The sequence below is a fragment of the Manis pentadactyla genome, chromosome 6 (assembly GCF_030020395.1).
Source record: "Manis pentadactyla isolate mManPen7 chromosome 6, mManPen7.hap1, whole genome shotgun sequence".
NCBI lineage: Eukaryota > Metazoa > Chordata > Mammalia > Pholidota > Manidae > Manis > Manis pentadactyla.
The window spans coordinates 6,755,814-6,767,617 of NC_080024.1; the positions used below are offsets into that span (position 1 = coordinate 6,755,814).

At 59.0% G+C, this 11,804-nt stretch overlaps 2 protein-coding genes across 5 annotated transcripts in view; one reads left to right on the forward strand and one right to left on the reverse strand.

Moving 5' to 3' along the window:
- Positions 1-2,059, forward strand: part of NGEF (neuronal guanine nucleotide exchange factor) — a 90,205-nt gene extending 88,146 nt beyond the window's left edge. For all 4 annotated transcript variants that reach the window (XM_036911785.2, XM_036911778.2, XM_036911793.2 and 1 more), the window contains one exon: positions 1,069-2,059. In XM_036911785.2, the coding sequence (XP_036767680.2) occupies positions 1,069-1,259 (191 nt within the window). In that variant the 3' untranslated portion in view covers positions 1,260-2,059. The remainder of the gene's footprint in view (positions 1-1,068) is intronic.
- A 95-nt stretch (positions 2,060-2,154) lies between these two features.
- On the reverse strand, positions 2,155-10,929 carry SNORC (secondary ossification center associated regulator of chondrocyte maturation). Its single transcript, XM_036911838.2, has 3 exons — positions 10,532-10,929; positions 4,475-4,657; positions 2,155-4,387 (listed from the first exon to the last, which is right to left on the reverse strand). The coding sequence occupies exons 1-3, from the start codon at positions 10,602-10,604 to the stop codon at positions 4,278-4,280; spliced, it is 366 nt and encodes a 121-aa protein (XP_036767733.1). The 5' UTR covers positions 10,605-10,929; the 3' UTR covers positions 2,155-4,277.
- Between the last annotated feature and the right edge of the window lie 875 nt (positions 10,930-11,804).

Consider the following 11,804-nt stretch of genomic DNA (forward strand, 5'->3'; position numbering starts at 1 on the left):
GGCCATGGCCCACCCATCACAGTGGGAGGAAAGAGGGCCGTGAACTCCCTGGCCCTGACCCTGACCCTGACCTTGACCCTGTGCTTGCAACAAGCTTCCAGGTAAGCCTGTAACCAACAGGCTCAGAGCCCCATGTGGGCCAAGAAGCTACCCACCCAGCTCCCACCCAGCCCTGCTGATGGCGTCAGGGCCACTTGAGGGTTGCTCTCCTCTCCTGAGAAATTGAGCCCTTAGTTCTCCATCAGTTGATCCTAATTAAACCCCAAAGTATAGGAAGCACCTCCCTGCCCCAGTTCTTCCTCTCTTTTGAAACCTTGGCCGGAAGGTCTCAAGCTGGTGACCTCCAGAGGAGGCCATTTCTACTCTTCCCAAATCCTAGGGGCCCACCTGCCCTTCCTGCAGAATACAAACAGCCTACATCCCCCCCACCTGGCTGCAGGGGAGGCGCCAGGCCAGTGCGGTTGCCCCCACTGATCAGGCCCTAGGCAGACAGTGATCTCTGGGGAAGGGAGAGAGTGCCAGGGCTGTGGGCCAGTGCTGCCGTGGGCCAGTCCATGACAGCCACCCTCAGCTGACCACCTGGGCCTCAGGAAGCTGAGGCTCTGAGAGGGGCTGCCCAAAGAGAGGCTGATGGCGGTGTTCCAGGCCAGATAACCAAGTGGTCAGCTCCCACTGGCCCCTCAGATGCCTCCTGCTTCTGGGAGCAGCCCTTGGGATCTCCTGACCCAGTGCTGGGCAGCCTAGGACAGCTGAGAGTTCAGAATGGGTTCCCAGTGCGTGGAGACAATGGGCCAAGACATTTGGAATGGTCAGGAATGGGTCAGTACACTTGGGACACACCATGGCACCCAGAAGGACATCAGGGAACTACCTCCCCAGCCTAGTGGGGACAAACGCAACCTGAGTGTCTTCAGCAGGAGCAGCTAGAAAGGCGGGACACCTCTGGAAAGGCCGCTGGTCTCCTGTATGTCCCTTGCCTCTGCTCCCCACACAGATGGGAGCCCTGGCCAGGAGGGAGGCTCAGCCCTCCCCTCTACAGAAGCTTCTGACCGCCCCCTTCCTACACAGGGTGGATCTTTGGCGAGCGTCTGCATGACCAGGAGAGAGGCTGGTTCCCCAGCTCCATGACTGAGGAGATCCTGAATCCCAAGATCCGGTCCCAGAACCTCAAGGAATGTTTCCGTGTCCATAAGATGGATGACCCTCAGCGCAGCCAGAATAAGGACCGCAGGAAGCTGGGCAGCCGAAATCGGCAATGACCCTCCAACCCGGGTGTCACCAGCCTGGCAGAGGGATGTGGGCAGACAGGAGTGGGGACTGGCAGGCAGACCCCACCGGACTGGGGGGGGCGGCTCTGAGGAAGGCCAGCACCTCCAGGGACAGCAGGGTGTAGCCCAGAGTCCTTGTGCAGGAGTCACTCTGCCCCTCCTCCCTGCCACCTGGTGAGTCCTCATGTGTCTTGGCCCCTCGCTTGCAAGAAAAAGGGTGCCCACGTCTATCCTCTGCTGCATTTGTAAATGAGAAGTATATTTTAAACAGTATTACACCACCTCTCCCTCTTGTCTCTTAGAGGGCGTGGAAGGGGATCGGCATGCTTCAGGGGCCTTTCTAGACACTGGAAGAGGCCCCAGACCCAGAGAGTGTCTGGCTGAGGGCAGGTGACCCCCTGCACATGTCATCCTCTGCCTGAAGCCATTTGATTCCTCCAGGCGTGCAGATGGACCCCCCTTGCCTGATGAGCTTGATGAGTGGCCCTTGGTCTCCAATTCAAAGGACCGAGAGACCCACCACCTCTGTCTATCCCCTCCCCAAGCCTCTGCCAGCCTCTGGCTGCACGGCCAGGCCCTGCCTCATAGCAGGCCTACCAGAGCTTGGCTGAGGGCCCATGCCACCTCTGGCTCCCTGACAGCTGGATATAGTTTGCATCTTCTGGCCCCTTCAGGAGCCCAGGTTCATTGTAAGGAATGAATTGGTCACTGCATCCTTTATTGGTTATGGTTCTGAGAAAAGCAAATATCATTTTTGGCTGCATTAAAAGAAGCATCATGTATAAAATAAAGGAGGTGAAGGTCTACTCTTTATTGCCCTGCTACATACAAGAATGAGATGCTTGGTTCTGGGCAGGGAGAGAGGAGCCCCCTTCAAGGCCAGTGGAGGAGGCATGTCCTAAAGGTGTTGAGGAGGCCTCTAGGGGTGAAGGAAGCAGCTGGCCGGCGTTGGGGCCCCAGGATAGAGGTGGATTTGGGCTCGACTGTGGAAAGACTCCAGAAACACATGAGGCTGTTTGAGGGAGTTGAGAATGCCCTTCTGCTGCAGTGGAAGTGAGAATGCAGGTATGGAAGACCACAGTGGGAGTGGGGTGTCAATGGGTGTTAGTCCTACAGGGGATCTGACATCAGGCATGGGGCTAGGGCTTCCTACAGGGTCAGTCACTGGCCTCAAGCACTTTTTCCCTCCTTTGCTGGTAGCCAGTTACCTGGAGGTTGCTGCTCCTCAGCCCAGCTGGCCCCAGAAACCACCCCACCACACCCTGGTTCTGTCCTGGAGTGTGAAGGGACCTTAATCTGACCCTGCTCAGCCCTGCTGGCCTGGGACCACACCTTCCCGCCAGGACACACCTTCCTCCATACCAGAACAGGCCTTAGAAGCCCAGGATTTAAGTCACATCGGACTTTGTAGCATCTTCCCACGGACCAAAGCATGGTGCTCAGCATCCTGAGACCTCAGACGCTTTGAGAATTGGATGAATCCCCGGAAGATGCATATATGTGCAACACTGGTGCAACAGGGAGCAGCTGAGGCTCTTGGGGCCTCTGCTAAACCCCAAGGGGAGCAGCTGCACCTGAGTCTCCCAGGGATGCGGAAAGGGGGAGAGGGGCCAATCCTGAGCCCCCATGCTGCTGGGGCAAAGTAGGGGGGTGGCCATGGGCCCTGGCCCTTGCCTGGCTTTTCTTTTTGAAGCTGGGCACAGCATGCTGACCGGGATCATCTGCTTTAACTAGGGCTAGTTATGGGAGGTTGTGTGAAATGAAATAATGTAAGCATTTTGATGAAAACTGGTTAGTTTCATAACAGTCCTTTATAAGCAGAAACTGAATCCTTCATGTGTTGGGGGGAAGGTGTGTGAATACCACGTGTGCTCATCTGGAGTATCCCGGAGGGTAAATCCGTGTAGTATAAGAGTAAGTTTTAGCTGGAATAAGAATAGTAAGCAGACCAGGGAAACCAAGGAAGCGCAGACACTTGCTGGAGAGAGTGGAAGGTGGGGGAAGGGCTCCCCTTTCGTCAGCACCCACTCAGGGCTCTCCCATTGGCTCAAGGTATTAAACCACCCCGAGGTGGAGGTGTGCAGACAGCCCCTCCCCCGGGCCGCTGGTCTCCCCTCCAGAGGGCCCTTGGGGGTGGGGACGGATGCAGTTCTGGCTTCTAACCTGCTGTGCTCAGGTTAGAAGCCACTATTTCAAATCTCTCTGAATTATAAAAGCTAGTTTTCCTGGGAAATGTGAAAGAAAGAAGGCAGGACCAATGACGGTGCGCCTGGGCCAGCGAGGGCAAGGAGGGGGCGAGCTGGGTGGTCCCTCGCCCCTGACTCGGCCCCCTCGCTTGCAGGGTGGAAAAGCTTGAAAAGGCTGTTTTCTTTCTCGGAACCAACGCAGTCCTGCCCCGGGATGCCGGCTCCTCCTGAGACTCGCGAAGCACGCGTTACTTGCAGCTCGACAGGCCACCTGGGCGTGCGGGTTTGGGGTGCGGGGGCATGGCCAACAGCGCCCAGGCTTCACCCCTCGGCTCCGCCCGCTGCTGTGGCTTCCTGGGGTAGAGGGGGCCCAGGGGCCCTGCGGTGCGGCCTGGGGTTCCGATCCCACAAGTGGGGGCCCCCGATGCCCAAGTGAGAAGACTCGCCACCAGCAATAACCCGGTTCCTCGCCTCCCTGCGACCCCCGCCCCTGCCATCTCCCAGTCGCGAAGCAAGAAGTAGGGCGGCGGGCCGGTCGGGCTCGATCTGCCCCTCCTGCCCCTGCGGCCCCCGCTAGTCGGCAGCTGGTAGCCCTCTGGCCTGGGCGGACGGGTGGGAAGGGGACGGGCCGCGGGCAGTTCGGGGACCAGGGCCGCGGGGCGGAGGCCGGGACGCGGCTCTGAGGTCCAGCCCGGACGGGCCTTCCGCCCCCCACCGAGCGGCGGCCCCGGCGCCCCTACACACTCACGCGCGGACACACGGGGCGCACACCGCGGGTGCAGCCGGGTCGCGCCGCGGTGGGGGCGCGGCCCCTTTATTCTCTTCAGGAGGCGGAAAACTTCCTCAGCGCAACGACCACGAGCGCCAGCACCACGCAGGTGGCCAGCAGGGCGGCGATGACGATGGCCGCGATGGCGCCGGGCCCCAGCGAGCCTGCGGAGGCCGGAGCAGCGCGTGAGCCCCGGGCCGGCACCCCCCCCGCCCGCCTCCCCGGCCCCCCGCCCCCGCCGCGCCCCGTACCGCCGCCCTGGTCCAGACGCTCCTGCGCGGTGCTGTCCTCGGGGCTCGGCGCGCTGGTGGCGGCGGGGGGACCGGTGGCCGCGGGCTCCCTGCCGGGGCTGGTGTCCTCCGCGGGACCTTCTCCGGACGGCAGCTCGGCGGGCTCGTTCCACAGGGTGGGCACGGGCTCCTGCGGGCCCTCGGCTGAAAGGCCAAGGACCGGCGCTGGGGCCCAGGCAGCAGGACCCACAGGGCCATCGACCCCCACAGTTCATCAGCTGGGGAGGTCGCTCTCTGTGCGGGGCTCTGGGCCTCAGCACTCCATAGCCCTCCCATTTCACGGGAGAGGCAGTGGCGGCTGGGAAGCCTGTGGCTCCAGAGCCCCTGCCAGGCCAGGCTGCCTCCATGCCCAAGTGGCACATTGACGGGGGGAGGGGCAAGTAACGGGACCAGCAGGCCCTGTTAGAAAACAGCTATGAGGCCCCTGAGCTGCCAGTAAGGCTTCAGGACAGCAGGGGCAGGGCACCAGGGCAGGGCACCTCATCTCAGCAGAGCCTGGAGCCCCCTGACTGAACTCTCAGGCTTTGTAATCCTGGGGGAGGTGTCATTTATGAGGAACATCCTCACCCAACAAAGAGGCGAGGAAGGTGCCAAGCCTGATGCAGGGGGTGGTGAGCAGAGGCCCACCCCACACGCCATGGGCAGTCAGCCTGGCTTCCCCTTGACCCCAACATGGGCAGAGCAGTGCAGCCCACATGATGTGGGGTTCATTGACCACACAACACACCCATGTGTTTGAGGCTTGAAGAGCCTGTGATGCCAGCACATGCTGCCTCCAGACAGAATAGGACCAGAGGGGTGGGCAGTGTAAGAGAAGCCCTAAGAAAGGGTGGGTACCTCCCTTCCCTCTGCACAAGCTGGGGCTCCATAAGAACATCAGACCGTGGGCAGCCTTTTCTGTAGGAGCCTTTCTCTGCTCATAGGTTGGGGTTAGAGTTGGGGGTACACAGGAGCCCCAGAGAATAGGAGGGGCAGGCTGAGTGGCCTATATAACTTCAGCACCATATACCCACCTTGGCCCCAGCCATCCCGTGCCAGTTTTGCACCCCCTTCTTAAGGATCCTGGCCTGAGGAACCCCACAGGAGCACCCCAGCCCTGGGCCATCCTTCCCAGACAGAAGGCCCTAGTCACCCAAAAAGTTCAAGGCCGTATAGCAAGCAGGCCCCAGGCCTCCCGCGGCCCTGTCGGCTTTAGCAGGGTCAGAACTTGCCAGAGCCTCGTCACAGCTGTGATCCAGGGATGCTTAGCCCCAAGTACTCCCTAGAATGAGCTTAGTGGGCATCATGACACACCATTTCATTGACTCCAGCTGCTCTGTGGCTAGGAACTGTTGTATCCCTGTTTCAGAGTTGGCAAAACCAACCAAGGTTTAGGTGGGCTGGGGTCTGAAGCCCCTGGACAACAGTAGTGGGTTGCACTTTCTAAGAAACTGTCAGGCAAGCTGTGGTTGTTCCTGCAGTCCAGGGCCCACTGGCCTGCAGGTCCCTGAGGCACCTTTGCTCCTGCAGGCTCCCCCCCCAGAGAACTGCTGCGGGCCCAGCAAGCTAGCCCCATCCTGCTCTCAGGCTCACGGGCTCTGGAGAGGGGACGCTCTGGGAAGACACAAAGGTACTTTGGGCTTTTCTGCCAACAGTGCCCCCTGGAGCAAATCATGAGAAAACATCAGCCAAACCCAAGGCCGGGTCAGTCTTAAAAAACTGCCCATTCAGAAAAACTTAAGGTCGTGGAAGACAGCGGAGGTTGAGGATTAGAGCTGAGATGTGATAACCGAGTGCAGTGTGTCCTGGCAGGGGCGTGACAGGGTCTAAGGTGAGACACGAAGAAGGCTGCAGCTACAGGACAGTCCTGTGTCTGTTCGTGTCCTGATTTGGACACTGGGTTGTATAAGAGAGTATCCCTGCTCTTAGGAGTATTTAGGGTCAAAGGAACTTGACATCTTGGTTCAGCATTCAGATGGATAGATAGAGACAGGAAGAAAGAGAAGACAGTAAACAGGACAAAAATGTTGGTCACTGGTGAAACTAAGTGAAGAATCTACTAGAGTTCATTGGATTACTCTTGCAACTTTTCTGTAAACTTAAAATCTCTTCACAATAAAATTGCAGCTTGCAGGCAGGGACCACTGTCACTCTCCCCTAGGCTTTTCCAGTTAGCGCCCCCTTTCGGAAAACACCCCTGGCAAAGAAGCCCCCAGGGGCAAAAAGCCCCTGGCACCCAGGGCAGGGGAAGCGTCCCTCTCACAGGGCCCAAGGCTGAACTGCAGCTCTGGGATCTGGGGCCACCACCTGTGAAGACCACCCTGTGAGGAGGGGGAAGTGACCCTCTCAGGTCTCCCTTATCACTGCTCTGGAGGGCAGGAGTCTTCGGCCAGGTAGCTGCCATGGAAGGCTCCAGATCCCAGGCATGTTTGCCTCTGGCTCCTGGAGTCTGGGCAGAAAAAGGGCCTGAGTGTTACCACTTGGCCTGAGGTCTAGGGTTTGAGCAAGACTGTCTGTCTCCCCAGATAAATGGACAAACCACCAGCCTCACTTGCTTCCCACACACCCAAAACAGAGCAGCAGACAGGCACCTCCCTGTCCCACCACTGCTGGCCAAAGCTCACCTCTGACTGCTGGGCACCTGGCCAGGGTGGCCACCACAGGGCTACTGGGTACCAGGCCCAGATGACCTGCGTGGCATCTGGGGAATCAGCCCTGAGCTCAGGAGGTGGAGTGACAGGCCTCACAGCCCTGGGAGAACAGAGGCTCACTCCCTGGGGATAGCCAGGCCCTGGTAAACAACCACCCTCTGCCCTTTGCTGGAGCCCAGGAGCCATCTCTGGGGGAGAGAGGGCCCTCTGAGCAGGCGGCACACCCAGGCCCTCACCCCTTCTGTCCCAGGTGACCCAGCCTCCCTCTGCTGCTCCCCACTGAAGCATGGATCCTCCTTTCCAGACACACCAGCCCAGGCCACCTTGTCCACGTGTACCCACTCCAATCTATCCTCTGACCCAATCAGTCCCTGAAGCTCAAGGGGCAGACCCTGTGGGCTTCCAAACCAAGAGGACCGATCCAAGTCCTGGGTCTGCCACACCCTCACCCTGGGACCCCGGCAGATTTTGCCAAGCCTGTTCCCCACTCCCACAACTTCACTTCCTGACCTGTGAATGGGGATTGGACCATGCCTCTCACAGCCCACAGCCCGCACGAGCTGGTAGCCATGCCAGGCAGCTGGCCATCACAGACCCTGCAGGCTGGTCCAGGGCTCCTCGGCACCCAAGGAGCTAGGGCCCCAGGGGCCAGCGAACTCCCGGCAAGCCCGGGCTGCTGTCCCTGCAGCACGTGGGCCAGAACTGCAGCCTACACTCCACCCACGAGCTCTCCAGCAAAGGAAGGGTGCTGGGGAGGGGCCAGAGCATTTTGTTATCTTCATCTGCATGTCAGTGTATTTTCTGAATTTGCTGTAACAAGAGGAGAAACAAAGTTTCAAGGTAGTAACCCATCTTCCCCCAAAAGCTATCCTTCTGAGGAGCCGTGAACAGTAATCAGGGAGTTTGTTAGCGGAAGGCCCTGCCTGAGGAGGGGTGAGGAGAGGGAAAAGAAATGCCAGGCAGAGGGAGCAGCATGAGCACGGCACGGGGGATGGACTCTCCAGGCATGGGAAGGGAGCTGTGAGCAGGCCACAGGGACACCAAGGAAGGATGGAGAAGGGGAGGACCCAGGAGCTCCTGTGATGAGACCCAGAGACCCAGACTCCAAGGACCACAGTAAGCCACGTCCTATGACTCCATGCTCGGGCCGAGGGAACCCCAAGTGGGAGGCCTTGTGATACCGCCACAGGCCTGGGCACTGCAGGCTCTCCCCCAGCCCCACTGCCCTGCCTTCCGGTAAATAGGTTTGTTTAATGCTCACTCTGAGCACAGAGCCCTGAGGCCAGGCACCCATGCTCACAGACAGTCTTTGTATGGGCCATGAAGGGCCTTTTCATCCCTGCCCTGGCCTCCAGCCCGCTCAACCTGGCCTGCTCCCCCAACCCCAGTAGCTGCGGCCACAGGCGACCGGCTAGGAGGGCAGCGGGCCGGGCCTGGCCCTCAGCCACAGGGCCACTCCTTCCCAGCCTGCTTGTTACCGGACCCCAGCCCACCGAGCAGAGGACAGGGGGCCTGCCAAGCCTTGTACACATCTGCCCACACCTTCTAGCCCATGTGGGGTAGCCTAGAGCCTCCCCAACTCCCTCCCTCCCAGAACAGCAGGAAGAATGACAGCCAGCCAGAATCCAAGACTCCAGGGTGGAATTGGCCTGGTTGCTTTTGGTGGGACACATGGAGAAAGGTGATGCCAGGTGAGGTCCCAGCAACCCCAAACACAAAGCGATCCTCAGGCATTCCCGTGGCTGTGGACAGCCCACCCACCCAGGCTGTGTATGCAGTCCGATCCAGGACCTCTGGCCAGCAGCCTCGGCTGGGAGGGCTGACTGCTCAGGGAGCACGAAACCGGACAGGAGGTCCCCAAGCGGCCCCCGAAACTGGGCAGGCAGGCGCCAGCACCTGTGCCTCCACCCACTGCAGCCACCGGGCCAGAGAAGTGTTTCACTGCGGGGAGGAGGGGTGTGAGGGAGCTGCAAGGATCATAGTCTGGGCCATGGAGGATGACACCACCCTACACCTCTGGTCACTTCCCAATCCCCAGGGCATCATCACACCAGGCCCCCAGCTTGTAGCTGGCACTTCTCCCACCAAAAGGGAGGCTAGGCACTCTCCCAGCCTTTGTGAGGAGGTGGTTCTGCCCTGAGACCACGTGTCACCCAGCAGAGGGGCAGGGGATGTCTATCTAGATCCCTCTAACATTTACTGAGTGTTACCAGAAGGCTGGCCCACCCTGAAAGCTCACGTGTCTGAATTTGGTAGGCCTACAGTTCCCTGTGAGGGAGGCACAAGCACTGTGGTTACCACCACTGTACAGATGAGGAGAGGCACAGAACGAGGGGCAGCCAGGAGAAAGAACCAGAAGCACAGCGAGGGCTTCCCGGGCGTGTGGAGAGCCTGCAGGCCCGTGGGCTCTGCCAGCGCCTGTCGGCTGTGTGCACCTGAGCGCAGTGCTGTCCCACCCCACACCCCCATTGCGCTCCCCACGCCCACGCCCACTCCATCCACCTCGTGCATCCAGACACTCCCACAAAGCCCATGCTGCAGAGGGTCCCAGACCACCCCCCGACCTGCAAGTTTCTCAAGCCCCAGGGCCCCCACAGGGGCCCTGAAACACTTCTCCTTTGGGCCACCCTGTGGCCAACAGAGATTGCTTTCTTCCAGGAGAAAGACCACCCATGACCTGTCTGTGCCATTTCTCTCTGACTTCAAAGCCAGCCTGGGCCAGCCCTGCCCAGTGCAGGGCCCCACTGCCATGCCTAGAACTGGGGCTGAGGTCCCAGGAGCCTGTCATTCCCAGCCTATTGGGACCCTTTCTTACCAGACCCCCGACTCAGCCATTTTGGCCTCAGTGCAGAGCCTAAGTCCAATAATCTCTCAGTTTTGCCAAGGGATCTCTGGCTCTGTCCTCCCTCTGGAATTTTCCCCCAAGATTGGAATAGTACCTGGGTCTTCAGTCTTAAAGGACATTTTGGAAAACTATCAGGGAAAGGACGCAGGATTTGAAAAGCAAACTGCAGAGCTCTGTGGTCTTCTGTCCAGGAGCCCAGCTGCTTGCCCTGGGCCTGGTGCCCCCTCCGGACTCCCAGATCTGGAAACCTTCAGATCTTAGGATGCTGGAGTAACCCCCATGTCCCCAGGTTGCAAACATCCCTGGTCCTGATTCCTGTTGCCCTCCTCCTCCAGAAGCCATGGCTGACAGTCCCCAAGACACACAGCGCAGCTCCTGGCAGCCTGTCGCCACGCTCACCCTGGAGCCCTCCACAGCATCACCCCGGATGGCCACACCATCTCCCGGGAAGGGCTCCCGCCCAGCGGGCCTGGGAGAATCAAGCTCAAGGTGCTTCTTGCCCCTGGGAGGCTGGTGGTAGCAGAGCCCAGGGAGCACCCTTACCTGTGAGCACCGCAGGGGCCAGGACCCCAGAGAGGAGCAGCAGCGCCATGTGCAGGGCCAGACCAAGTGCCATCCTGGCCTGTGAGCGAGTGCAGCTGGCGAGCAGGATGCACCGAGGACTGAGCTGGCTAACTTCAGGGCAGCAGGATAGAAGTATCAAAGGGCTGGGAAGGGTTTTGATCAATGCAAACTCTGTCCTCCTGGGACACTGTACCCGCCCCTACACACACACACACACACACACACACACACACAGAGCCAAGCTCACAGAACAGACAACTTCCCTGAACTCCAGAGTAGCCCCACCCTTGGAGAGAGAAAGAGGAAATTGCTCCCTTTCCCTCCCTCCTCCTTTTCCCACCCCTCCCAGCCCTCCCACCCCACCAACACACACACGTACTCCCGGGCCACTGGAAGCTTGAGATTCTCCACATGTGCAGAAGACTCACCCAGGGAACCTGAAAACTGGAGATGCCCCAGTGCTGTCTCAGTGGGTTGTGGATGGGCCCAGGAATCTGTATTTTAGTGCCCTTGGCCCAAGCTCCAGAGACAGCCCTAGGCAGTGACCACACCAGCTGTGCTCACTTTGGGGCTCCCCATGCCAGGCTGGCAGTGGGCGCTCAGCAGAGCTTGTAAGAAGCACTTTTAAAGTAGTTTCAATGGAAACCAACTGGCAGCTCTAGTGTCTTTCCAGAAAAGCCCATGTCATTAAATGCCACGTCCCTTCTTGCTCTCTAGTTATCTATCTTCTAGTTATCTAGGTTCCTCTGTGCTCATGACAAGTTTCCAGCCTGTCTGGCCCAGAACGTCAGCTTCACCATCCACGCCTCCCCTACATTTCCATGGGTATCTGAGGAGCATCTTCAACATGTCCAAAACAAACCTTGACTCCACTGCCTCCCAGTCCTGCTCAGTGGAATTCCAGCCCACCATGGTCCAGATGTCCCAGCCACAAAGTTATGTCTTCAAAGGTCTCTTTCTCTTACTCTCCACACCTACTTTCAGAAAGTAATGCCAATGCACACTTCACACTGTTCGTGGGGTCCCAAGGCCCTTTGAAAAGCCAACCTAAGGGGTTGTCTTGGCCCTGCTCACCTTCCCTACCTTGCTCATAATGGTGCAGTCACTGGCTTTGATTAGATTTCTCCAGCACACCAAACATTTTCCTGCTGGAGAACCTTTGCATTTGCTGTCACCTCTCCCAGAAAACAGTCCCTTAACTCATTACATGGCTGTACCATATACACTCAGGTCTTAAATGTCATCAGTGAGC